This window comes from Pygocentrus nattereri, chromosome 10 (assembly GCF_015220715.1).
Source record: "Pygocentrus nattereri isolate fPygNat1 chromosome 10, fPygNat1.pri, whole genome shotgun sequence".
Lineage (NCBI taxonomy): Eukaryota > Metazoa > Chordata > Actinopteri > Characiformes > Serrasalmidae > Pygocentrus > Pygocentrus nattereri.
In genome coordinates, this window is record NC_051220.1 from 28,025,951 (window position 1) to 28,050,358 (window position 24,408).

Below are 24,408 nucleotides of genomic sequence, written 5' to 3' on the forward strand. Positions count from 1 at the left end.
TGCATCTCAAAATTTCAGTCTTAGAATCTGGCTTTATTTTCTGCTTCTCACAATTAAAATTGTGCTTGGGGTGTCTAGTCCATTGTTCTGAGAACACCAGCAGCTTCTTTGTTTAATAATTACATGCTGATCTTCTCAGCCGTGCACTTACTGTTATTATCTTGCTGTAGAATACATTGTTCCCAATCAAATGTTTTCAAGTACTATTGCATAATGAATTAGAATTTGTTCTTTGTTGTTTAGCATTCATGGTGCCTTCAATCAAAAACAAATAACCACATCAGGTTGTAGTACATCCACAAACTTGCATTGATCCTCCACTGTACATGACTGATGGGAGACTTCTGAAGTGTACACATTGCCTTCTCCAAAACATCAAATTTAGACTCATGAGTCCATAAACCTTTACTTCACATCTCAGATGTCCAGTGTTGGTGTTCTAGTGCTTTTGTTCTGTAACACATCTTTTCATACCCATAACGCTGAGATGTTTTGTCACTGTGGAAAGATGGACAGAAACACCTGTGGATTTTTTTCAGATCTGAAGCAAGAGTCACTTTATTTTTCTTATCTCTCTCAAAGATGAAAGCTTTAAGTGCTGTTTATCTGGTGGTGACAATTTGGTGGTCTACCAGGGCTTGCACGGTTGTTATGTTGTCTTTGAATATTTTTGGTCTATGTTTGGAGTGTGTTTTTTTTCCACTTATATTCTCTTTCCTTATGCAAGATTTCCTTTTATTTAATCTCCTAAGAAATATCTTCTTTAGACGTTTGATGATGCACATATGAAAGAAATTTAGAGGCAGTTAAGGTGAGTTTGGTCGGTTACTTGTGTGAATGTTATTGTCTCTTTGAAGTGGAATATAATGTCAGTTGTGGAACAGCTTTTGTTGTGAGGACACAGTTGTCAGTTGTTGTCTTCAAGATTGGCAGGATGGAAGCATTAAAGTGGCAGTAGTGTGCACCAAACATAAAGAGTGGACAAATTAAATACTGATAGATTTTTATATTTATATTTAGATATTAAGGTGTCTGCATAAATTTCTATTAAATGTTTTTTTTGTTGTTTTTTTTGACACTGAAAAATGAAGAAATTCTAAATTAAGGTGCTAAAGGTGCTTTGTTGGTTGAATTGTTCCAGAATCCATGAGCTACAGAGCATGGAGGAGATTCTGAACGTGCAGGCCCACGACTCTGAGATCCTGTGTCTGGAGTATTCAAAGCCTGAGACGGGTGAGTGAGAACTGCCTACAGGGAAATTCTCAGAGGACCAGCAAACACCTCCCTAGCAGACTGCAGCACAGCATACTGTATTCAAACCCTGGAAAAACTGCTGATCCTGCTCAGATGTTTAACAGATGCTCTCCAGGCCAACACTGGCTGCTGTCTCTAGCTCACACATATGGCACTAGCTAATAACATCTCCCTTATTAAAGCTACCTTATCATTTAGGCTTAGGCATGTGTAATTGGGCTCGTAGGGGAGGCATAGAATGTACAGTGTGCCATTAAACTTGAAACACTTAAGCCAAAGTGAGCAGATAGTGAAGGGAGAAGGAGGAATATATGTAACTATATAAACAAAAATTCTGTCTCCAGAGATAGCCATGTGATTTTGAGTTTAAAAATATTCTCATTGTACTTATTTTTTTATTAGTCAGATGGAATCCAGTATAGAATAGGCTGCAGCATATGTTGTCCTAGTTAGAGGTGTAGTTCTGGCTCAGGGTGAGATTGAGATTGGAGAGTGTCACCATCCAGTTTACACACACTCTCTAATACTCGCTCCCTCTATTTTTTGCTCTTTTTCTTTCACACATATGCTTCTTACAGGCTTTAATGGTATTAGCATATGTTTTGTTGCTAGACAAAGGAGACAAGCCTGTGATCAGATTCCCTCTTAGCCTGTATGTTAACACCTAAATCATGGAAATCTATAAAAGATAGACGCATGAAATTGAAGCCTGAGCCAAACCCAAACCCAGTATCTACTTAAGGGTGGGCAATACGACAGTATTTTAGCATTGCCATGATAAATTGTGATAAATATAAAAATCATTGTTTTTTAAATGTGGCGCTACAAGTGCATTCTATCTGTTTTAAAATATTGTGATATGCAACCTGTGTTTTGAAAATGTCTATAACTATGGCAATATGATATTTTTGCCATAATGGAAGTCCAAAACTGACCCCACAGAAGAGTACCTAAAGCAAGATTTAAAAAAGATAATGCTCTCTGGGATTCACTGACCACAAAAGAGACATAAAGGGTCACAATCCTGCCATCTAGAAATTTTCCAGGCATATTTATGAGATGCATGCTAAGCAGTCCTGGGTGCCTCTGACATACAGACAGTTTGAAGGTCTCTGAAGGGAAAACCACAGAATGCTGAATTTGTATGCACCAACAAATGGATTTGTGCAGACTCTGTTTTACAGTGTTTTGTTCCTGAGTGTTTCAGTTGTTTGTCAAATAATATCATGTGAGGACAGTCTGGTATTTTATATTTGTAATACAAAAACAATACGTATTACCATTATATATTGCTATTGCTCTCCTCTGATGACTTGTTAGCCCCTCTTTGCTAAAGTTTCTCTCACTGAAACTACTGCTGAAATGCTGAATATACTTTGGCTGAGCTTAGTACCCAGAGCAAGAGGAAAGATCAATTAAACATATCTACTATATACAAAATTGATATATTAATATACATTGATATATTGAAAATTGATTATAAAACAAACTGAAGCCTGAGCCAAGCTTGAAATATCATCCCAACTCTGACTCGACACCCAATATTTTGCAGGGCCGTATTAGACTCAGGTCAGATAGTCAGATAGCAGTCTTCTAACCATCAGTGCAAGTCATACAAACTGAGCAAGTTAGTTCACACTGACGAACTCCCAGATTGCATTTCCATTTCAAGTACAGGATCAGTCTATCAGGCAAGTGCCTCTTTTTTTTGCCATTATGCAGCTGCTCACTCTGGATGGGACTTTGAAAATGATTGGTGCGCAGAGGCTCTGAGTGCATTGCTCTAGTCCAAATGACATTCACAGGCTGCATTCCCAGTGGGCAGCTCTTGAATTGGATTTTGCTGAGCTCATTGAAGAATATTACATTGCCATTTCTGTGGTTGCTATAAAGCTATTAGAACATTATGAGAGCATTCATTTTGAGATTTGAATGCACAGTGCTGTTCAGAGGCTGCTGGAGTAAATTGTTTACTATCAGGATATCACTGTTGTAAGAATCATACATATGATACTGTGATTTCATGACATCTGTTTACCAAATAGTTTAATCATAATGGTAACTGAAACGGTCATGTATTCTGGAAAAAACAGCATAATCTGGTATCCAGCTCTTTTAATGTTTTATGAACCTCTTTCATTCTTTGTTTATTTATTCAGATGTTATGAAACTTGTTAAGTGTTAAGTCACTCTTGGCTAACAGTGTGTTGTTGAGTCAGGGTGTTGTTTGAATTGCAGAATGCTGCTGTGTGTGTTTATGGCCCTCTACTGAACGTGCTATTTCAGATATTAAGCTAATGAAGAAGAGCAGGCTCTTAGGAGAGATCCTTTCATCAGTGCAATGATGTTGCATGTAGAGCGATAATGAAAATGAGTTTTTACAGGTTAATTAATGGTAATAGTCTTTGCACTCTTTTTTTTGCCTGTGTGGTCTCTGTAGGTCTAAGGCTACTGGCCACAGCAAGCAGAGACAGGCTGATCCACATTCTGGACGCAGAGTGTGAGTATGGCCTGCTGCAGACACTGGATGAACACTCATCTTCTATCACTGCAGTGCGCTTCGCTGGTGAGTTGGGGTGTCATAATGCCTCAGTGCAACATAATGTATTGATATAATGGTGCCGATGTATCTGCATTAATTGTAGAGTGTTAGAATTGAATATAATAATTAAATAAATTATAATATATATAGATATAGATAATATGATAAATCTATTAAAAATCTTTTGAACATAAAAATCCAAAAATTAAGTATTGTTTTTAGTGATTTATAATTGGTAAATGATCAGATTTTTTCTTTTATCCAAACATGCTATTGATAATCAACCAATTTATTATGTATATTTTGCCTGATCCATGTTGCAGTTTAATGTGAGTCATGTAAGTGACCTCTGTACTTTAATGCTGTTGCCAATCCTATACCAAAATGTTGTAGCATAAATATGCATGAATCTTTTGTACTAAATAGGCAGTTAATAGCCGCTTACTCATTTAATAGCCTCTTTCTCATTTACACCTATTGAGCTTGAAGCAGTTTAGTCCCACCCATTCACACTGAAGGGATAAGGGGTGGACTGCTTTTTGAATCAGGCGCAATACAGGGTACAGAATCAGAACAGGGCTCATGTACATTTATCAGTCTTAAAGGCACAGCAACAAAAAAAACCAGGCTGTGTAATTCTAAGAGAAAAGAAAATATATAAATATAAATTGACCATAATACTGTAAAATGACATATCCCTTGGTTGTTTTTATGGTTTTAGTCCACTGCTGTGCAAATAGTTCATCGATTCACATGTGTATTTTGAATTCTGAACCAAATCAAATTATGAGGAAGTTTGAGATTTTGTAGTGCATTTTTATGTTATTATCAAATCTCTTTGTTGTCAAAGATTTACAGCTGTACAAGAAGTGCCTGACACACACAGCTTGTCTCACTAATAATGAAAGTTAATCAGTTAATGTAACTCATAAAGAATGGACTCATGTAATATCAATGTAACTCTTTTTGTGTTCTCTCTCTGCCCCTAGCAAACGATGGCAAAATCAGAATGATCAGCTGTGGTGCTGATAAAAGTATCTATTTTCGGACTGCACAGAAGGTAAGAAGAGCTTTCTTCTTCTTGATGGAAACAAGAACTGATTATTTACATTTTTCTACACTTTCTTTGGCATATAAAAGATCTGTATCCTGACCTTGACCTACCTCTCTGGTCCTGTAAATCTACTAGACCTCACCATACTCAGAGCTGGGGTGGGGTTCCTTTTTGGATCAGTGTGCTATTTCTCGAGCCTGCTCTCTAAAAACAGTGAAATTCCTAAGCCTCGTGATATCATATGTAATTTCATGTGCCGCATTTGCAGTTTAGAGACATGTAAAATGTGCACAGATGTTTCAGAATCAGTAGGCACAAACAAACTCTGTTTTATTAGCCTTGTTTAGAAATCTAGTTTACAGAAAGCCCAGAGAAAGCTGCTTTAAACTGCCTTAGTAGGACAAAACTGCATTTTATAGCTGTTGGATGAGTGTTTGCAGAGAGAGGAAGTCAATTGAAATGTGTGACACTAGGGGAAAGTCTCGGAAAATCCTCAGCTGTTCTTGTTGGCAATACTCTGAAATTAATGATGCAAAGGGGATATCAAGCCAGGGGCAGTCAGACTGGAACAGATAAAAGCAGCACCAGTGGAATATGTATAGGTATTAATGTGTAGTGATAGATAGATGTATTGAATCCAGCACCCACAGCAAAGCCATGTTCTGCCTAACACAAAAGGAGCACTGCTGCCTTTAACTCAGGCACATACTGCAGCTACTGATAAGAGAGAATCCAAGCCAAGTTTTTATTTGAACTATTAAAAGCCTACTTATTGTCATTTTGTTATACTTTTATACTATACAATATGTCCACAGATTTGAGTCTGCGTTTCTGACATTTTTACATTTGTGTAGGTGTCAAGCATTTACACAAAACTATTGTGTGCACTACATGCACAATAACTTCATAATAATAATGTCACCAGATCTAAATCAAATCATCACCTGTTCTACTTGCAAACATTACATTTCTCTGCTTATTTCAATGAGCTTACGAGTGAGAAATTATATCTGATTAAGTCATGCTTTTGTTGTCACTGGTCTTCTAAGGGGTGATTTCGTCATATTGTATTATTTAAATGGTCAGCTCAGTTGTTCTGTACCTGCTGCAAAGTGTTCCTAACAGTTCTTAATCCAGCATAATCTTTCAGAGCCCACTGGAAACTCTATTTGCATTTGGAATAAGATAGAGTAAAACTGTTTACAGTTGGAATGAGTTGATGGAGCAGGAGCTCTGATTGTAAATTCCCAGAATGATTTTGTAACCATTAATGAGAGATTTATTTATTTATTTATTTGGATATTATCAATGTCATTCTTGCGTTGTGGATACAGAGCCAAATTAAAAGACTACTCCTTGGTTCATACTTGGTATTAACATCCATCTGTAGTGGTCTAATCAGAGGTGGACCCTATAGAAACAATATAACAAACTTCTAGATAAATGGGAAAGAAATTACAGATTCATTTTATTGTGTCACATTCGTTTCTATCAGTAATAAACTTTATTTTATTGTTCATTCATTAATTGCTTCATACATTCTTCATTTCTCATTGTATAACCTCTTACAGACTGATGAAGGAACTGTGTTTACACGCACCCACCATATTGTGAGCAAGACTACCCTCTATGATATGGTTATTGACCCTACACGCAATTATGCTGCTATTGGCTGCCAGGACCGCAGCATCAGGTAAGAGACATGTATGTGTTGCAGTGTTGAATATATGCCACCTATCCATGATTTTCCTGGATTGTGTTGGATTTTGGATTGTCAGTCCAGGTAGTCCAAGCATTTTCATATGTTAGCATTTCCTAAGACATTTAGACTGTTTGTTTTATTCAATTAAATTATTTATATCCAAAGAATGGGTTTGATTGGCTGGGATTATCCTCGAGGTTGTTTGGGAAAGGTGCACTGTTCTTGGCATGTTTAGGCACCAGGCAGCTCTGCAATGTGAAACCTGAGATAAGTTTCTGTAGCTGAACTGACATCAGCGTATCTACCCATCCACTGAAAAAAATCAAGTCACTGATCAAGTGTCCAGGAGTTTTACAGGATTGAGGTGGCAAACTTACCTGAATATTGCTACAATTGTAAAAGTTGGGGCATCCCTGATCAGATAAATTCACAACTACTGAGAACTTTTTCGCAATGAAATGCACAGTTACTGTTTATATATTTGTTTGAATTTAACATACTGGGGGAAGAAAACATAAAATGTAGCCTCTATAAAAGTTGAAAAAGTTCACATTTTGTGATTCATGGTTTAATTGTTTTCAATATGTTACACTCAACAAATAAAAAACTAGGCACTACAATAAGCCAAAATGTCATGTTTAAGTTTGTTCTGTGCAGAGGATGTGTTAGCTTATCTTCAGTCAGAATCAACAAAACAGGCCCTGAATATTCTGTTGTAACTCTCTCTAGGACGAAGCAATCTGAACCAAAAAAAAATACGTTACACAGCTTGACGTATGTGTAATCGATTGCGTTATACGTAATGCTGGAATTGCTGGAATCTACCAGACACATTTCAACGCGGCGCTCCATGTTGCTGAACGTATCAGCAAGCATTAGAGAGGTTAAACATTGCGACGGCTGTCGGGCGCCTACCTCATCGCTTCAACACAGGGGCATCCCAGCTTGTTCGAAGCTCCATATACTTATACTGAGGAACACATTGCACTTGTTTCATTCAGATTGCTTCGCCCTAGAGAAAGTTATTACAGAATACTTGGGGCCTCTTTAGAGTGAATCTCCCTGTATAATAGAATTCCATTTGAGGGCGCCTTTTTCTTCATCCCTTGCACTTTTTCGAAATGTTATGCCCATGTCTGCAGTTATGAAGAAGCCTCTTTTGCCTCCTAAGAATTCAAGTTGGTTTGTTTCTGTGACTGGTGAATGGTGACACAGGCTAATTATGAGAAAGTGTCCAAATTAATTTGTTGATTCATGCAGTTCTGCCACTATTTAGTAAAATAAATAGTTTCCCCCTATATAGTGCAAAGCTCATAGGGAGTAGGGATCCATTTTTGTCACAGTCTTTGTCTTTGTATGGAAAGCATCTGTGTATCAATTGTAGGGTGCATGTGTGAGCACACGTGTACATGTGTGTGCTTATACTTGTTCTTGCCTGACAGTGATCTGCACCTGCGGTGAAAAAACTGATGGATTATTGCTCAGGTGTTATTGCTGCAGAACGGGATTAGAAGCTCGTCAGGTTAATCTGTTGGAAACAAGCATGCTGAGATCCATGTGCTCACGCACACCACGACACGCACACATAATCTTGAGTCTGATGCCAGTCAGTCTTGTCTGAGTAATTGTCTGGAAGGACACTGCTGTCCTCAAGGGAACAGCGTTTCATTACACTGTACTTCCTAATTTAGAGCAAAAAGACGGAACGTGTTCGAATCTGTAGTATTAGATTTAACAAGAACATTCCGCTTCACTAAAGTCAATTCAAATAGTTTCATCTTAGTTCTGGGCAGAGGCTATATTGGGAAGCAGAACATTAGGAAGGAACAAACAAAGCACATGACTCTGAACCGAAATGCTTTTGTTCCTCTAAAGCAAGCCATCAGGCTGCACCAAGGAGAAGAATATGCGAACAGTGCCATAGATATAGACTGATCTGTCCATCTGACCATGATCTGTTCCTCTGACTTTTTTGCAGCTTTCCTTTTAACGCAGCAGCAATGGATGTTTTTGAGATATGACGCAGATCCACAGTCAATAGACTGGGAAGTCTAAGTAGGCAATTTTAGCAGAGCACTTGAATAGGGGTGCAGGCTTGGTATAAATGGGCACAAGCTCTGCTTTGTTCCTTATGTAAGACATGTGGAGCCTTGAGCACTTCAGTGATCCAACACTTAGCCTGCTCCTCCCTGTGCTGGCACGCTGCTTGTCTGGTCTCGTGCGAGAAGTTAGTACACTAATGTTAGTATGCCCCCTACTGATCAAAGGATAAAGTAACTGAACAGACTAGACCGGTGCAAATCAGGCAATTAAGCAGGTTTCTGTTATCAAATAGTGTGCATAATTACATCTGTTATTATCTGATCCATGCTCTGCCTCCTTTTCTCTTACAGGATCTTTACCATCAGCAATGGCAAGCAGAAGAAGATCTATAAGGGCTCTCAGGGGGAGGACGGAACCGTTATTAAGGTAAGCAGCTTCTAAAAGAGAACATGAATATAACAATTCCAACAATTTATACAGGCCACAGATATTATATCAGTTATCATTGCTACAAAAGCAACACGGCATCACATGCTAAATGTATTCGCTCGTCTGCCTTCACACGCATATGAACTCAAGTGACATCCCATTCTTAATCCATAGGGTTTAATATGTTGTCGACCCACCATTTGCAGCTATAACAGCTTCTCTTCTGGGAAAGCTTACCTCAGGGGTTAGGAGCGTGTGTATGGGAATTTTCGACCATTCTGACAAAGTGCATTTGTCAGGTCAGACACTGACGTTGGAAAGCTTGCAGTCTCCACTCTAGTTCATCCCAAAGGTGTTCGCTCTTCCATGTCTATGGACCTTGCTTTGTGCACTGGTGCATAGTCATGTTGGAACAGGAAGGGGCCATCCCCAAACCTTTCCCACAAAGTTGGGAGCATGAAATTGTCCAAAATCTCTTGGTCTGCTGAAGCATTAAGACTTCCTTCCACTGGAACTAAGGGGCGTCCATTGGATTGCCAGACGGAGAAGCACTCTACTGCTCTAGAGTCCAGTGGCAATGCTTTACAAGCAAGCAAGCAAGCAAAGTTTATTTATATGGTGCTTTTTACAACAGATGTTGTCACAAAGCAGCTTTGTAGAACAATCAGTATTACAGAAAGAAAAAGAAAAGAAAATCCTGGTCCAAACCCCCATGAGCAAGCCAGTGGTGACAGTGGCAAGGAAAAACTCCCTAAAAGAGGAAGAAACGTTGAGATGAACCAAGACTCAGAAGGGGAACCCATCCTCCTCTGGTCGACACTGGATAGCAAACATTGTTAGTATAAAGTATTATAGTATTATAGTACAAAGCAGGAAAAACAGGTGGGGCAGTGGTTAATTTGATTAGTTTACGATTATGTAGCGGCAGCAGCAGCATCTGAGGGTGAGGATTGCACAGCGTTGTACAGCAAGAAGCTTAATGGTGGCTTTGCTCAAGCCATTCCAAAAGGCTGGTGAGCAGTGGGCACCCGATCAAGGCAGAAGAGGCAACAGCATCAGACTCACAGGATGGGCAGCTGTTCAACTTAGTATATCACAGATTACAGTGTTAACAGAGCAGCAGAGATTCCGACAGGTCTAGATCTGACAGGGAAGATTAATTACCAAAAGTTTGACGATACAAGTGAGTTTTAGCCTAGACTTAAAAACTGAGGCTGTGTCTGAGTCCTGAACATTAACAGGAAAATTATTCCAAAGCTTGGGGGCTTTGTATCAGAAGGCTGTCCCTCTCTAATGTAACTTTATTAATTCTAGGTACTAGTAGTAAGCCAGCACCTTGTGATGTAAGTAGGCATGATGGTTCATAGTAGTAGATAAGTTCGCTCGGATACTGAGAGGCAAGTCCATTTAGAGCTTTATAAGTCAATAATAGAATTTTATAATCAATACAAAATTTAATGATATGGTCAAACTTTCTGGTTCTTGTAAGGACTCTGGCTGCAGCATTCTGGACTAGCTGAAGCTTGTATTTCTTATGTATTTCTTAATTTAGCAATATTGCGGAGATGCATTAAGGCTGTTCTAATAATATTAATTATATGTGCGTTGAAGAACAGAATAGGGTATGTCACAACACCAAGATTTTTTACAGATGAGCTTGATGCAACTGAGAAATTGTTAAGTTTAAGTGTTAAGTTATACAGTTTGTTTCTAGTTCTCAATCTTGCAATCTTATCATCAGTTTATTTATTAATGGTGCCCAGTGGTAGCACATATATTGTGAATATAGGTCCTAAAACAGAGCCTTGTGGAACACCATACTTCACTTTTGCAAGGAAAGATGATTCACCGTTTACATTAACAAACTGATAGCGATCAGTGAGGTAGGACCTGAACCAGGAAAGAGCTATTCCTGTTACCCCTACAAGGTTTTCTAGTCTATCTAGTAAAATAATGTGGTCTTTACATCACTGCATTCGACGCTTTGCATTGCGCTTGGTGATGTAAGGCTTGGATGCAGCTGCTTGGCCATGGAAACGTATTACATGAAGCTCTCTACGCACTGTTCTTGAGCTAATCTGAAGGCCACATGAAGTTTGGAGGTCTGTAGCAATTAACTCTGCAGAAAGTTGGTGACCTCTGCACACTATGCGCCTCAGCATCCACTGACCGTGCTCTGTCATTTTGCGTGGCCTACCATGCCTAGGTGCTTGGTTTTATACACCTGTGACCATGAAAGTGATTGGAACACCTGAATTCAATGATTGGGCTGGGTGACTGAATACTTTTGGCAATATAGAGTGTATTTAATCAAAACATATGTTAAAGTGTAATGAAACTTGGACGATCTTGTTACCTCAGATGTAGTTGAGGCTGCAATGTAGCTAACAAGCAATATAAGCTTAAACTACCAATATGCATCCCTTAACTGCATGCCTTAAGTAATTAGGTGATAAGTAATCTCAAATAGACTTGATAAAACAGTAGTTGAAGCCATCATGTAGCCTAAACTTTGTCCATTTTTATAGATTTCACTATGATATAGTGTGTCAGAAACAAAACTAAAAAAGCAAACTTGGCACAGTAGCCATGTTTGACTGATTTGACTGCATTTGGGGTGCTACATGTTGAGTATTTCTTCACCAAAAAGAAATGATCCACTCTGTAAACTGATGTGTCTCTCAGGTCCAGACAGACCCCTCTGGTCTCTACGTGGCTACCAGCTGCTCTGACAAAAACATCAGTATCTTTGACTTCTACACTGGCGAGTGTGTGGCCACCATGTTTGGGCACTCTGGTAAGACTTCTCATCTGGTGTGGCTAAAAATGTCCTGCATTAAGATGTAATTAGAACTCTGGTTGCATGATGATATCACAATTATATCAGTGTTGTCAGATATTTGCTTAAAGATAAATATTTGTATCAGACAGATTATTAGATATGACTGATATCTTAAACCCATATTTGATGACGTGTTTAATGTACTAGTGCACTAAAATATACGTTTTGTTTATTTTACTTAATTTGTAACCTTCTGAAAATAAATGTTTTTTTCACAATGCTAAATCACGGACACCCAATATCTACGTTTTAGAAATGCTTATATATCAGGATGTGTACAGGGAAAACATCAGATATCAGCATATTGGTATATTTGATAAATGAGAACCACCATCTTTGTTGTTAGAAGTAGACTCCTCTCTCAGTTTTCTTTATCACTGTATATCGTGCTGTCTTAACAAGAAATGCTGCCTATGTTTTCTTTTTATAGAGATTGTAACTGGAATGAAGTTTACCAATGACTGCAAGCACCTGATCTCAGTGTCAGGAGACAGGTAGGATCTCAAAATTGGTTATGTATGTTTCTGTAAGCCTGCTGTCACAATTATAACATTATTACCTTATTGCAGTTAAATAAGCCTGCTGCAATTAATTTCCACAGTTGTGATTCTATATATAATTTTATGCTTTATGTTGATATAAATGTAAATAAAAGCAAGCATGAAATGCGTTTATTGGACCAAAAGCTCTGACTTTTGATATAGTTGGAATCTAAAGTGTCGACAGCTAGGAGACAAAGATACTTGATCAACCACCTTGACCACATTTGGTTTGTACTTTAATTGTTGTATTAAATGTACAAAAAAAAGTTTAACAAAATGAATCATCAATGAACATTTCATGATTGTGACAGGCCTTTGTGTGTTATATACTATAGACTATAGCTGACATTACATAGACATCAGTATCAAAAGCTGTGCTGTATAATGAGTTGGTTTGCAAAAATAGGTGAATTTTAATCTTACTTCATGTACATTTCTGTTCAGCTGCATTTTTGTGTGGAGACTGAATCCCGAGCTGACCATCAGTATGAGACAGCGACTGTCTGATCCAAAACAGAAGTGCAAACCTGTCCAGAAGAGCCCACCTAACAAACATAACACCGTCAGGTAGAACACAGACACATGTATATTTACATACATGTACACTTTTTAGACTACAGACTATCACACACAATAGATGTGCTAAAAAATATGTACCCATACCTGATACTCCTGTAACATCTCACTAGATCATATTTAACTAAGTGGATCTAAATGTTGGGTACTTACTGACATGGACTGATAGTACTGCTGTTTGGCTCAGCACTAGGAGAGATGTGCACAGTGCTCCCCCCATAGCTACCATGTCCTCTGACAGTGATAAAGAGGCAGAGGAGGAAGAGGGTATAGAAGAGGAAGATGAAGACAACTTTCCTCACTTGTCTTCAGGCAGCAGCACAGGGGAGGAGAATGGTAAGTTATTTACCCTCCCTAGCATTCAAATTCTTCCAGAATTTCATTGTAAAAAAACATTTCTTATATGAATTTTTCTTGTTTGCAAGGATCATCAGAGGAGAAACACAACTCTGTCAATTCCTACATCAGAGAACCTCGCAAGGTAAGAGTGTTCTCACACTAAACAGCGTGTCTCCTGAGCAAAAAAGATATCTTAATATTGCCGCACTCTTTCTCAGCGTTCTGAGAGCAGTTCAACATGTGAGGGCTCAGGCCCGAGACCAAGGCGCCGCTGGTCCAGGCGGATAGGCAGTGTGGACCTTGTGGTGAAGTCCATGCTGGACCTGAGGCAGCTGGAGTCCTTTGCTGGGCCCTCCTCACCAAACAAGAGCTCCGCCCTCACCAGAGAGTCTCCACTGCCCTCAGACCTGGAGCTAGGCAGCACCAACAGTGTGCAGACCATCGCAGCATGGGTAAATTGACATATACTACAGGCCTAAAACATGAGAGCAAATTGTGGTATTTATTTATGTATGCATGTACGTAGGTATGTATGTTTCAATTTGCCAGCAATTAAAACAACTTCAGGAATATTGTATGGCCATTACACATGTTTCTCTAAAACATTGATGATAACAATCCCTTACATTTGACCAGGTTTTAATCATATACAAACTCCTAATTAGGTACCTGCAGACACATAGTAAAACCTTTTTCTTCTGTGTTAATCAACATTAATTTTTCTGTTATCTCTTCTCTCTCTGAAAAACTTTTTTCAAGCTTATTGTTCCTCTAATTTCTGTTTTGTAAAAAGCTCTGAAGCACAGACTACCTTCCGCTGTCAGTGCAGGGGCGTCCCTCGCTATTTTTAAGAAACTCCTGAAGACAGAGCTCTTCAGGGAGCACTTGCTCTAATCGCCTCTTGCAAATCTAGCCACTACCAACCTTATCTCCTTCTTGCCCTCCTTCCCTTCTCTACCCCGCTATTACCCCTTGGCCTCCTTTAAGGCCTGACTATGTTTGTTCTATGTACCACATTATTTGTAAGTCGCTTTGGATAAAAGCACCTGCTAAATGTAAATGTAATGTAAATGTAAATAATTAAATAATTAAAAAATATTCTTTTAAATACATTTTTCAATTAAAAAAAGTTTGCTTTTAAAGATCATCTCTTTTAAATCGCTCTCTTTTTTAATGCTATGTATTTTTGTGTGTCTACAGGTGGCAGAGCCAGAGGAGCAGGACTCCTCTGTCTTGAGAGGACACTCACGGCCAGATTACATCCAGCTGCTCCCTCAAAGCCCCGACTCGGAGCCTGTGGTGCTATATCCTGAGGGCTACGAGGACAGGGTCAGTCTCGCAGGCAGGTCAGTCACACATACTTTTTCATCCACTGTATTCACATGTAGAAGCATAGTTCTGTCTTGGATACAGTTTTTCTCAGACTGAATAATTTTTTTACTTTCTTAAAAAGATTCAAAAGAACCAATATGCCTTCTGTTGTTACTCATACAGTGGTATTCAAAAGTTTAGAATCACTTGCCATATTAATAATTGCTGTGTATTACTGAATCACATATACAGTGTAGATGAAAGTACTACAAGCTAGACACTTGAAGGTATTTATAAGATTTTTTATGCAGTATTTGTGGAAAAAACTAAAAGTTAAAGAGTATATCTATATACAGGTATAAGGTATTATGAGTATCATTTCTATAACTTCTCTGTCAATGTTATACAGCTTTCTAATTTGAAATATTTTTTTTTCTGGAATTTCAAAATGTCTTAATTATTTGTAGCAGCATCATAATTGAATAATTTCATACATGCACCTGCAACATTATTTTTTTTATTCTATTCTATTTTTTTATTATTTTTATTCTATTGAACAGTTATTTTAAACCTTTGAATACCAAACAATAGTGTATGCTGCATCAGCATGAAACTTCCTGTTTCAGTAATAGAGTAACAACAATAATTTTGTTGTTTTGAGTAAAAGGTGGCTTCACCTTTTGATGGCCGTTTTTTATGGTGTGCTTATGTATGTAAGTCTCCAGTAATCATATCTAAAAAATATGTACTTTGTTTATCTATTGTTTAGCTAACATTGAAACAAATATGTCCTACTAGCTGCACTCTGACTAGATGATTCCTCCCATTTTCTCTGTGTAGTGAGTACCAGGTGAAAGAGTTAGCTTATGGAGTGAGGCTGCCTAAAGGAAACTCCTGCCCAGAAAAACAGAGTCCTGACAGTGCCTGTTCAATGGATTACTCCAACAGCCGCCTGTCCAGCCCTGAGCATCCTGGAGAGGGTGAGACACCCACAAATCTAAACACATGCATTTATAATACTGCTATCGACACATCACACTGCATTTTAGGATTGCTCTGCCATATTAGCTGGGTTAGTTTTATGTTTACATGCTACATGTACACTTTGAAAGTTTAAAGAGACTGCTGTTTTATTTTGGTTTTCCATATATGTTGTGTTTAAAAATTAACCAGAGGATAAGAGTATATCCCAGCAAACTTCAGAAGGATGTCAAAAAATAGGTAAACAGACAAATGCTACATATTTCACCTTGCACCTTTCACTTCAAAATAGCAAGTTTATGAAGAGTTGGTTAGCTGGTTAGGAAACATGATAAAAACACAATGATTTTGAAAGTTTTATTCCATTAAATCTACAATTAAGTATATCAGATTAATGTTTATTGGCACTCTCACTATTATGCTTCCTAAGTGCTCTGGTTGACTCCCACAAACCAGTTTCACACATTGCACGAGCGTTTTAATAAATCAAGGCAACATGATCTTTTTGTCAAAGTATATTTGTCCAGTCTTTGATACGTGTCTTATAAAATGTTCTCCATCCGCATCATGCCCGCCGTATGGTCTGTACTAAAAGGCACAAACAGAGGCCAACCACATCAAACACATGTTCAGCATAATGGGGAATTCCACCAGTTAAATGGTTATGTTGTAAACATAATAATTCAGAATGATTTGGTGTGTGAGTTAGAAGTGTTCAAAGAGTTGGCGATAGGATCCTGACATCTGAAGAGTTTAAGGTCTCTAAAAGCTTCCTGTTACATTAAATAGTTTCATGGCGCCTGTTGTCTGAGACATTGATAAGACGACAGGCATAGCTTTTGGCCTAAAAATGTACTGTTTCAAATCAATTCATGGCGGAGAGGTACAAGCAGGACATTGTAAGGCAAAAAAAAAAAATGATTTTCAACTTTTTTCAATTTATCACTATTTTACCATAACCAACATTACGCATAAAAAGACATAGAAGAAACATGTAGGCTCTCTTGTCATTTTGGATAGTAAATAAAATTGCTATATTGTGTTTCCGGTTCCTGTCATCACCACTGTAAAAAAAATCTGAGTTGGTAAATTTCTCTACTATGAACCAATTCATATCAGACTACTTTGAATTACTTTTTCATCTCAAGCGTTGATTTATGATTCTGAAAAATTATGACATTTTTTAAAACATTGGTGGAATTCCCCTTTAACTGAAGTGTTCAGTAATATGAGTGAACGTAATTCTTTGTGTTTGCTTATCAGACTCAGAGCCCACTGAGCCATTGAGCGTAGATGGGAACTCGTCTGAGTTGGACATTGAAGACCTAGATGAGGAAGAGGACGATAGTTTGAGGAAAAGTGAGACCAAGACCTCTGTACCTCAGACCCCAGACCAGGAGGCCTTCCTCAAGACACACTTTGGAAACCTGACAGACCTCAACACCTCAGGTAGGTGATTTAGGTATGGATCTGTGTATGTGTAAATGTTTCACTGTGGACTTTTTACAACTGGGCATGCTCTTTTTTTTTTCTTCTTTTTTTTTAAACCAGCGAGCCCAACTCAAGTAACTCCAAACTTCACTGACAGTGTCAGTATCTCATCTAAGTTCCTCTCTCAGAGCTCCTCTGGCTGGTAAGATACATTATAAAAGTACATTTCAATGTATCAAAAAAATGGAACAATATTCAATAAATGGCTCAAAGATGATCATTTTTATTTTGAAGATAAACAAATAAAATCATTTCCTCATTTCTCAGTCGGCAACCCTTTCCATTCCCTTCGAATAAAAGCAGTGAGAGTAAGGCTGCTAGTGGAGTGGTGCGTCCCCTGGTGTCTGAGGTGCGCCCCCTGATGGAGGACAGGGTGCAGAGTGTACAGCAAGAGCCCCGCAGCTCTGAGAGGACCCCAGGTCTGCGCGTAACCCCACAGAAGCGTGTCTCTTCAGCAGACTCCCGCAAAGTAACTAGCCCTGTCGCAAAAGCTGCTGCTGGTTCTCAGGCTAACTCAGCTGGCATGAGGAAAGCCCAGTCTATACATAACATCTCCTCAGACGGTGAGATATCCAGCCATACACAGAAGTGGAATTGTATAAAACATGTATATGGCTTTATGAAATGGACACATTCTTATGGCGATACATTTTTTTATTTTATGAAATTGGACGATATTTGTTGTCTGCAAAGATAGAAACAGGCAATAAATTTGTTTCTCTTTTGCATTCTATATGGTAGGTGGTGGTATAAAAGTACATGTTGAATTTATCTGAATATTTTTATTTGACTGCATCAGCTGTGGAATTTTAGAATTAATTATAACTGATAGGGATGGGTGATATGGCAAAAATATAACATCACAGCATTTTCAAGATACACATGGTGCATTTAATTTTTTTGTTAGGACTGATATGTTAGAATAGACAAAAAGACCCAGTAGTGCCACAATTACAATTTGTTTTGTTTTCAACATTTCACATACTGAAATCCAATTAAATAGCACTAACCATGCGCTCTTTGTAAAGAAACATGCAGTTAATCAGTGTTCTTTAAGCAAGTGACGTAAAATTTTAATACTGATATTTTAGTTTGCCCACCTGTACTAATTGATTATAATAAAATTCATTGAAGTATATATACATTTTTGACCATGTATTTAAACATAATGTATTGTTTTATTGTGTTTTATTCCCCTGTGTATATCAGACATGTCAAAGTGGGTTCCTTCTGAGCCACAGCTCTGTGGAGAATAGCATTTAGCATCTGAATTAATTGTGACTTCAGAGATTTACATCAGATAGTTTCTGTAATTACTATCAGTGACTTCTTTTATGTGTTATCCTCTGTCTCTCTCTCTCTCTCTCTCTCTCTCTCTCTCTCTCTCTCTCTCCCTCCCTCTTTCAGCCGATACGTCCACACGTCCCCCTAAGGAGGCTCCGCAGCCCCAGCATTACGAGCGTGGTCTGCCCTCTGGGTCACGCCGCACTCTTCCCAGCGTGCCTCTCTCCAGCCCCTTGTCTCCCCAGCCCAGGGACTGTCCCACACCTACTAGGTCCAAGCCCCGCTCCTACATGAGCCCCACCACCAGCTCCATGGCCAAGATGTCCCGCTCCGTATCCATGGGGGACAGCCTGAATGTAGGCGAGTTCGGAGAGACTTTTCCCTCCTCAGACTTCCGCCGTGGCTCAGATATTACCAGCTCACGAAGTGTCTCTCAGAGCAAGCCCTCCTCTCCTATAATCCTGCCACCTTACTCATCTGGCACTTCTACCCCCCATGCTGCTGTTATGCCCACTCTAAGTGGTGGCTCCTCACCCAAAGGCCTCCAGGCCAAAGTGACGGGCAGTGCCCGTCCACAGCTAAACCTGGACATCTCCAAACCTCTTCCAGATAAGCCCTCCATTAACTCCTTTTCCCCCAATGGCAAGACATCCAAGCTTGACCAGAAAGAGGAGCTCTGCAGCAGGACTCCAGTGAGTGTGTGTCCGCTGCCTGGACCAGGACCAGCCCCAGTCCAGCCTCTCTCTGACAACATGCAGCCAGTCATGTGCGTGAAGTCCTTTGAGGCCAGGCCCCCAGAGCATTGTCAGTTTGGTCTCAAGCAGCCTGAGGAGCAACTGCCAGAGCAGATCCAGAGAGCACCTCCAGAGCCAGTGCTGGAGGAGACAAAGGCTGAGCGTCCCCTTCAGGGTCAGGGTAGCCTGGTGCGTCTGCAGCCCACCAGCGGAGCTCACGATTCAGGTTTGCTGGGATACCACTCCTCCCTCGTTCTCTCATCTGTGCCGCTGCGTCTGGGTCTGCCCAAGCACTTCTTTACCAGTGGGCTCTGGCCCCTCTCTCCCTCCGTCTCTTCCATCACTTCCTCCATGTTCTCCACTTCACCCTGTCCATCCATTAACCATTACCAGCTGAAGGGTGAGGCACGCTTCCTCTCTCACTGCTCTTCCATTAACACTGTACTCTGCCTGCCTCTCAATCCTCTGCACTCTGACTTTTCACTCTGCTCAGTCCACTCACTGCATTTTATCTGGTTCAAAATGAGATAATGTATTTGTGTACTAAACACACGGGGCTAGTTTCAGAGACTCAGATGAAGCCTATGCCTGAAGCTTTTATTGGTCATCATTGACGATGCAGTTTAGTCTGTTTTTCTTCTCTCTTTCTCTCCATCAGACACCTCTCTCAGTGTGGACTCATGCCGACTGGTGGCTAGTGAACTTCAGAGTAGTTTCAAAAGGGCCTCTCACCTCTACAGGATGGTATGTTATCACTGCTGTAAACTGATGTCCTTATTGTTATCATATCTAAAGCTTACAAACATACAGTACTGGACAAATGTCAAGAGTTGACTCTTAATTTATGCGATTTCCACTCAGAACAGCATTTAAGGACAATTTTATTTTTCTTGTCAGGAAATAAGCAGAACTTATACAGGGTTTAAATGGTTTAAGTGAGCATAAAGGTTATTATATAATTTTCCAAGTGCTCAATATGACCTCCTCCAGCTGTACTGACAAAATCAACACGATAGTCAAATTCATCCCATACTCGTTTGAGCATGTCGGGTATCACTGTCCTCACGGCTCTTTCAATGCGATTTCGGAGATCATCCAGTGTTGTTGGGAGTGGTGGCACATAAACAGAATATTTAAGTCACAAGGTATGAGACCTGGTGATGCTGGTGACCTTTTTCTTGGAAGTCTTGGTACCAGTGAGGAATGCTCTGAGCTGTTAGAGGATCACTGCCATACTGACAGTCAGAAACTCTATGACCTCCTCTTTCAATTGGTATATGATTGGTTCCTAGGCGCCTCACCGTTGTAAAAATATGGTGCTTTGAAATTGTAAGAATCTTTTTGAATCACTCTGTATATTTAAAACATTTTCAGTATTTGTGAAAACCCTTATCGTAGATGTTGGTTGCATTTTCTCCTTATCACAACTCAGGGTATCCCCAGCAGTCAGTGCAGTGTAGATTTATTCCTCGCTGCGTTACATATCCTATAATCCTGTGTCAGCACAGATGTTTTTGGTATAAAACAGCAGAAATGGAGAAGAGAGACAAGTACAGTACTTTTTATTTTGCTAGCATTTTAAAGATATTTTTTGGATAAAAGATAAAAGTCAAACACTAACAGTTAGCAGAGAGCGGTCATATCTTGTCAAAGACAAAGTATTGCTGCCTTAGAACAGCTACAATGCGTATTTTAAAAATATCAAATCATGATTACATTTTTTTATTCATAGTTTTGCATGCTGCACAACACAGCATATACAGGGTCGTTTTTGCTTGTGCCAGTATTGTTGGGATACAAACTTGTGATCACACAGGAGGAAGTATTGATGATATGCACAGAAAAGCTTATTGTAACATAATTTCTGATTTTTATATATAATATTGCCATGTTGTTCTCCCTTATCTCACTTACTGTATGTGTGTGTGCAGCTGAGCAGTTCTACAGACTCCACTCAGGAGCAGCAGGAAATGGCTCGAGTGTTGACAGAGGCATTCGATGCAGTACGGACTGAGCTGAACTCGCTGCCCTGCTCCAACAGCAGCTCCTTGTGCATGCTGGGCAGCAGGGTAGCAGGCGTGGGAGATGATCGGACGCTGGCTCTACTGGAGCAGTATTCTCAGCTCCTCCTCAGGGCCGTGGAAAAGAGGATGGACAGTAAAATCTGACAGACTCTTTTAGTTCCTTTTCTTTGGATCAGAGCACTGAGGCTGAGGCCAGATCCCAGGCCATGACTCTGCACAGGTTTCTTTTAACAGGAGTTTTTTAAATTAACAGATTAAAAAGAAGTTCCAGAAATCAGGACTGTATGGATTGTTGTTTGCTTTTTTTAAAGAGTGGAAAACTTCTTCTTTCCTTTGGACTAGTTAGTGTTCAGTGGTGGGCACAAGGAGAATTTGTGATTAGTGTGTCGTATCTTTACTTACATACTGATGATGGCCAGGCTCTGTCCATCAGGACTGCAGAGAATTCAGCATGGCCAGAATGCACTACAGACTTTAACCTCACCGCCCTACCTCCCTTTTTAGCAGGCTTTTGCGTGCACTCTCCACTCCTCCACCTCATTGCCAAATATTGTGCCCTTTTACTTAACAGTACATCTGGATGTTTGTGGATAGGAGTGATGACGGACTGTAAAAAGACTCATGTCTTGAGGGAGGTGAGATTTGCTTGCTTGTTACAGCTTCTAAATGACAAATGGACTCTCCTGACTCACCAGACTTTGGCCACCACCTTGAAGATGGACTTTTTTTTTTTTTTTTGCTGAGTAGATCTCTAAGCAAGTGACAGTTGTTTTTCAGAACTTTATAGAATGCTCCCTCTCAGAAGGAATCAGTCTTCTTTACTTGTCTTAAAAGCCAGATTTTGTTCCTCATTTATATCTTGAGGATGTTTTATAATGTATGTTGTGTTTGTTGCAGATGTGTGACTGTATTTATTCTCATGTGATGGGTCAATAGCTGGGGTTACTGATCCCCAAATAGTATTGTACAGTGAGTGTATGTACTGATCCTGGATACCCCTAGTGTCAATATGGTGCCAGTGGAGTGTCACGAGAAAGACATCTGCTTTAGAGAGGAAACAATATAATGAGGAGTTTCTAACATGAATGCATCCAAATGTCATGCATGATTTTGAAGGACAGTTTTGTACACGCTTGAGACTTCTTTTGTACTTAAAATCGACATGGCAAATGTTTGAAGAATGTGGGTGCCTTAATTTCTAACCAGCAATTTGTTGTTTAAGGTTAAATCTCAAGACGTTTCATTTTTTGAATGCTGTTTGGATGCTGTCTTCCTCACTGTTATGCATTCCAGACAGTAAATTTAGACTCAACTGCCATAGAAATAGAATAGAGACAGAAAATTCTGGTGATACAGATAGGGACCTCACACCCTGCTGCAAAACATTAAAATGACCCTCTAATCACCAAAATACAAAATTACCACTATATCTGGCCCTGTTTCTCAGGTTTCGATTAAGCCTACACTGTATGGCATTTTAATGAAATATAATTTCACACTTCACACTGGGCAATTCCACAATTTCTGCATAATTAAATTGTTAGGATATAAAGTCATTCAGAGTAATTTGAAGTGAAATACTTTATTCTAGAGAAACTTCAAATTACGTTAGGCACATTTTCCTATAGTACACCATTTCAAATCAAAACACTCTGAATAACTTTGTTTACATCTCATCAGTTGAATTATGCAGAACTTGTAGAAGTTGGAATATTTGTAAATTGGTGGAATTCCCCTTTAAGTGTACCTAAATCCCTGAGACTAGTTTATGAGACACTACGTCTAGGCTGAGATGTTTTTCTAGCCGCTGGCACAAACTTCCTCCTTTTTCTTAATGATAAAGCTAATAATGTGCACTTTCATTCTAGAATAATAGTAATTAAGGTGATAGGATTTTGATACTGTAGAAATACTGTATTTCTATTGGACCTATGTGTACTGTATACTGTTTTGACTTTCTCATACTGTTACAGAATATGGTGCTTGTGCTCAGTACAGCTATCAAAGCACTACAAAACTACTTCAACACAATTTTCTCTATGCCCAAAAGAAAGCACTAATCTGAAGCAGCAGTCTCCAACCTTGGTTCTGGAGAGCTACCTTCCTGCAGAGTTCCACCCTGTATCCAGTAAGCTGCTCCACCTCTTAATTAACTCATACATCTGATCCAGCCGATCAGGGACCTGGGAGGAAGTTGATTCACTGGAGCAGGTGTGTCAAAACGGCGTAGTTCTTCAAGAAGACAGTTCTCCAGGATGTAGGTTTGAGACCTCTGATCAAACCCAAACAGTCCCAATCCAGTCCAGCCTCAATAATATCCTCTGCTGGTTGAGAGGAGTCTTCAGTTTAAGCTGTATTGGCAAACATCTGCTTAATCTCAGTCATACAGTGATGAGTAAATTGACTATTCAGGTGTCATAATTTTGATCTCCAACATTCTTCGTTTGTCACTTACAGTACAAAAAGTGCAATTGTAAACAATTTTAACATGAACATATTGATATGCATGAGCCCAATAATAGCAAATAAATGAGCAAATCTTTCGTTCAAACTTAAGTCAATCAAGTAAGCATATTAATCACCTGAGAATGAACTGAAGATGTAGGATTGTATTTAAAGCCAGTGGTAGGAGAGTTAGTTTACTGCTAGCATGAATATACTCTGTATGCATGAAGAGCGATGGATTTTAGGGCTGACCTGTTTGCTGAACTAGAATGCATGGTTGTACATTTGACTTGCCTCATGAACAATCATTTGATGCTTGGCCATTAGTGCTACCTCTGTGGCTACTGGCTCTCTTCTCATCTCCTGTATGGGCAATGAATCATGTAGGCTAACACTAAAAGTGGGCCAGAGGGTTATAAGACTGTTTCTCATTAGCTTGTTTGCCAAACTTATGGCTTGTTTGTTTTGCACCACTCCTAAATTATGTTTTTATTCTAAGTGTTCTCTGACAAAAAAAAATCTCATGTGAATAAAGCTGTATTTATTATACAGCAACTCTGGTTATTTATTGCACATGATAGTACTTCATCAACATGCCAACCAACACGAACAACCCAGTGCTGTTTTAATTCCCTTTTAATATTTTACTATTTGGGTAAATTTCCCAGTTATGCATTAAGCCTAATCTTAGAATAAATTATTTTGTCCATTAAAATAGTTTAGAGGGCTTACATGCTTTGGATGTCTGGTTCCTATTACCTCCACTGAACAATTCTGAAATGTAAGTTTCTTTAGAACGGTTGATGTTTATGAAT

The 24,408-nt window shown here is 39.2% G+C and overlaps 1 protein-coding gene across 7 annotated transcripts in view; it reads left to right on the plus strand.

Annotated features, from left to right (window-relative positions):
• mapkbp1 (mitogen-activated protein kinase binding protein 1) overlaps positions 1–24,142 on the plus strand; it is a 57,123-nt gene extending 32,981 nt beyond the window's left edge. For 4 of the 7 annotated variants that reach the window (XM_037541815.1, XM_017699829.2, XM_037541816.1 and 1 more), the window contains 19 exons: positions 1,142–1,233; positions 3,695–3,820; positions 4,786–4,856; positions 6,422–6,543; positions 8,946–9,021; positions 11,710–11,821; positions 12,297–12,360; positions 12,853–12,975; positions 13,172–13,320; positions 13,410–13,465; positions 13,542–13,775; positions 14,524–14,669; positions 15,475–15,614; positions 16,879–17,064; positions 17,167–17,248; positions 17,374–17,669; positions 18,514–19,524; positions 19,783–19,868; positions 21,056–24,142. In XM_037541815.1, coding sequence (XP_037397712.1) covers positions 1,142–1,233; positions 3,695–3,820; positions 4,786–4,856; positions 6,422–6,543; positions 8,946–9,021; positions 11,710–11,821; positions 12,297–12,360; positions 12,853–12,975; positions 13,172–13,320; positions 13,410–13,465; positions 13,542–13,775; positions 14,524–14,669; positions 15,475–15,614; positions 16,879–17,064; positions 17,167–17,248; positions 17,374–17,669; positions 18,514–19,524; positions 19,783–19,868; positions 21,056–21,292 — 3,409 coding nt within the window. In that variant the 3' untranslated portion in view covers positions 21,293–24,142. The remainder of the gene's footprint in view (positions 1–1,141; positions 1,234–3,694; positions 3,821–4,785; positions 4,857–6,421; positions 6,544–8,945; positions 9,022–11,709; positions 11,822–12,296; positions 12,361–12,852; positions 12,976–13,171; positions 13,321–13,409; positions 13,466–13,541; positions 13,776–14,523; positions 14,670–15,474; positions 15,615–16,878; positions 17,065–17,166; positions 17,249–17,373; positions 17,670–18,513; positions 19,525–19,782; positions 19,869–21,055) is intronic. The other 3 variants (XM_037541820.1, XM_037541821.1, XM_037541819.1) reach the window with 3 other exon arrangements.
• The last annotated feature ends 266 nt before the right edge of the window (positions 24,143–24,408 follow it).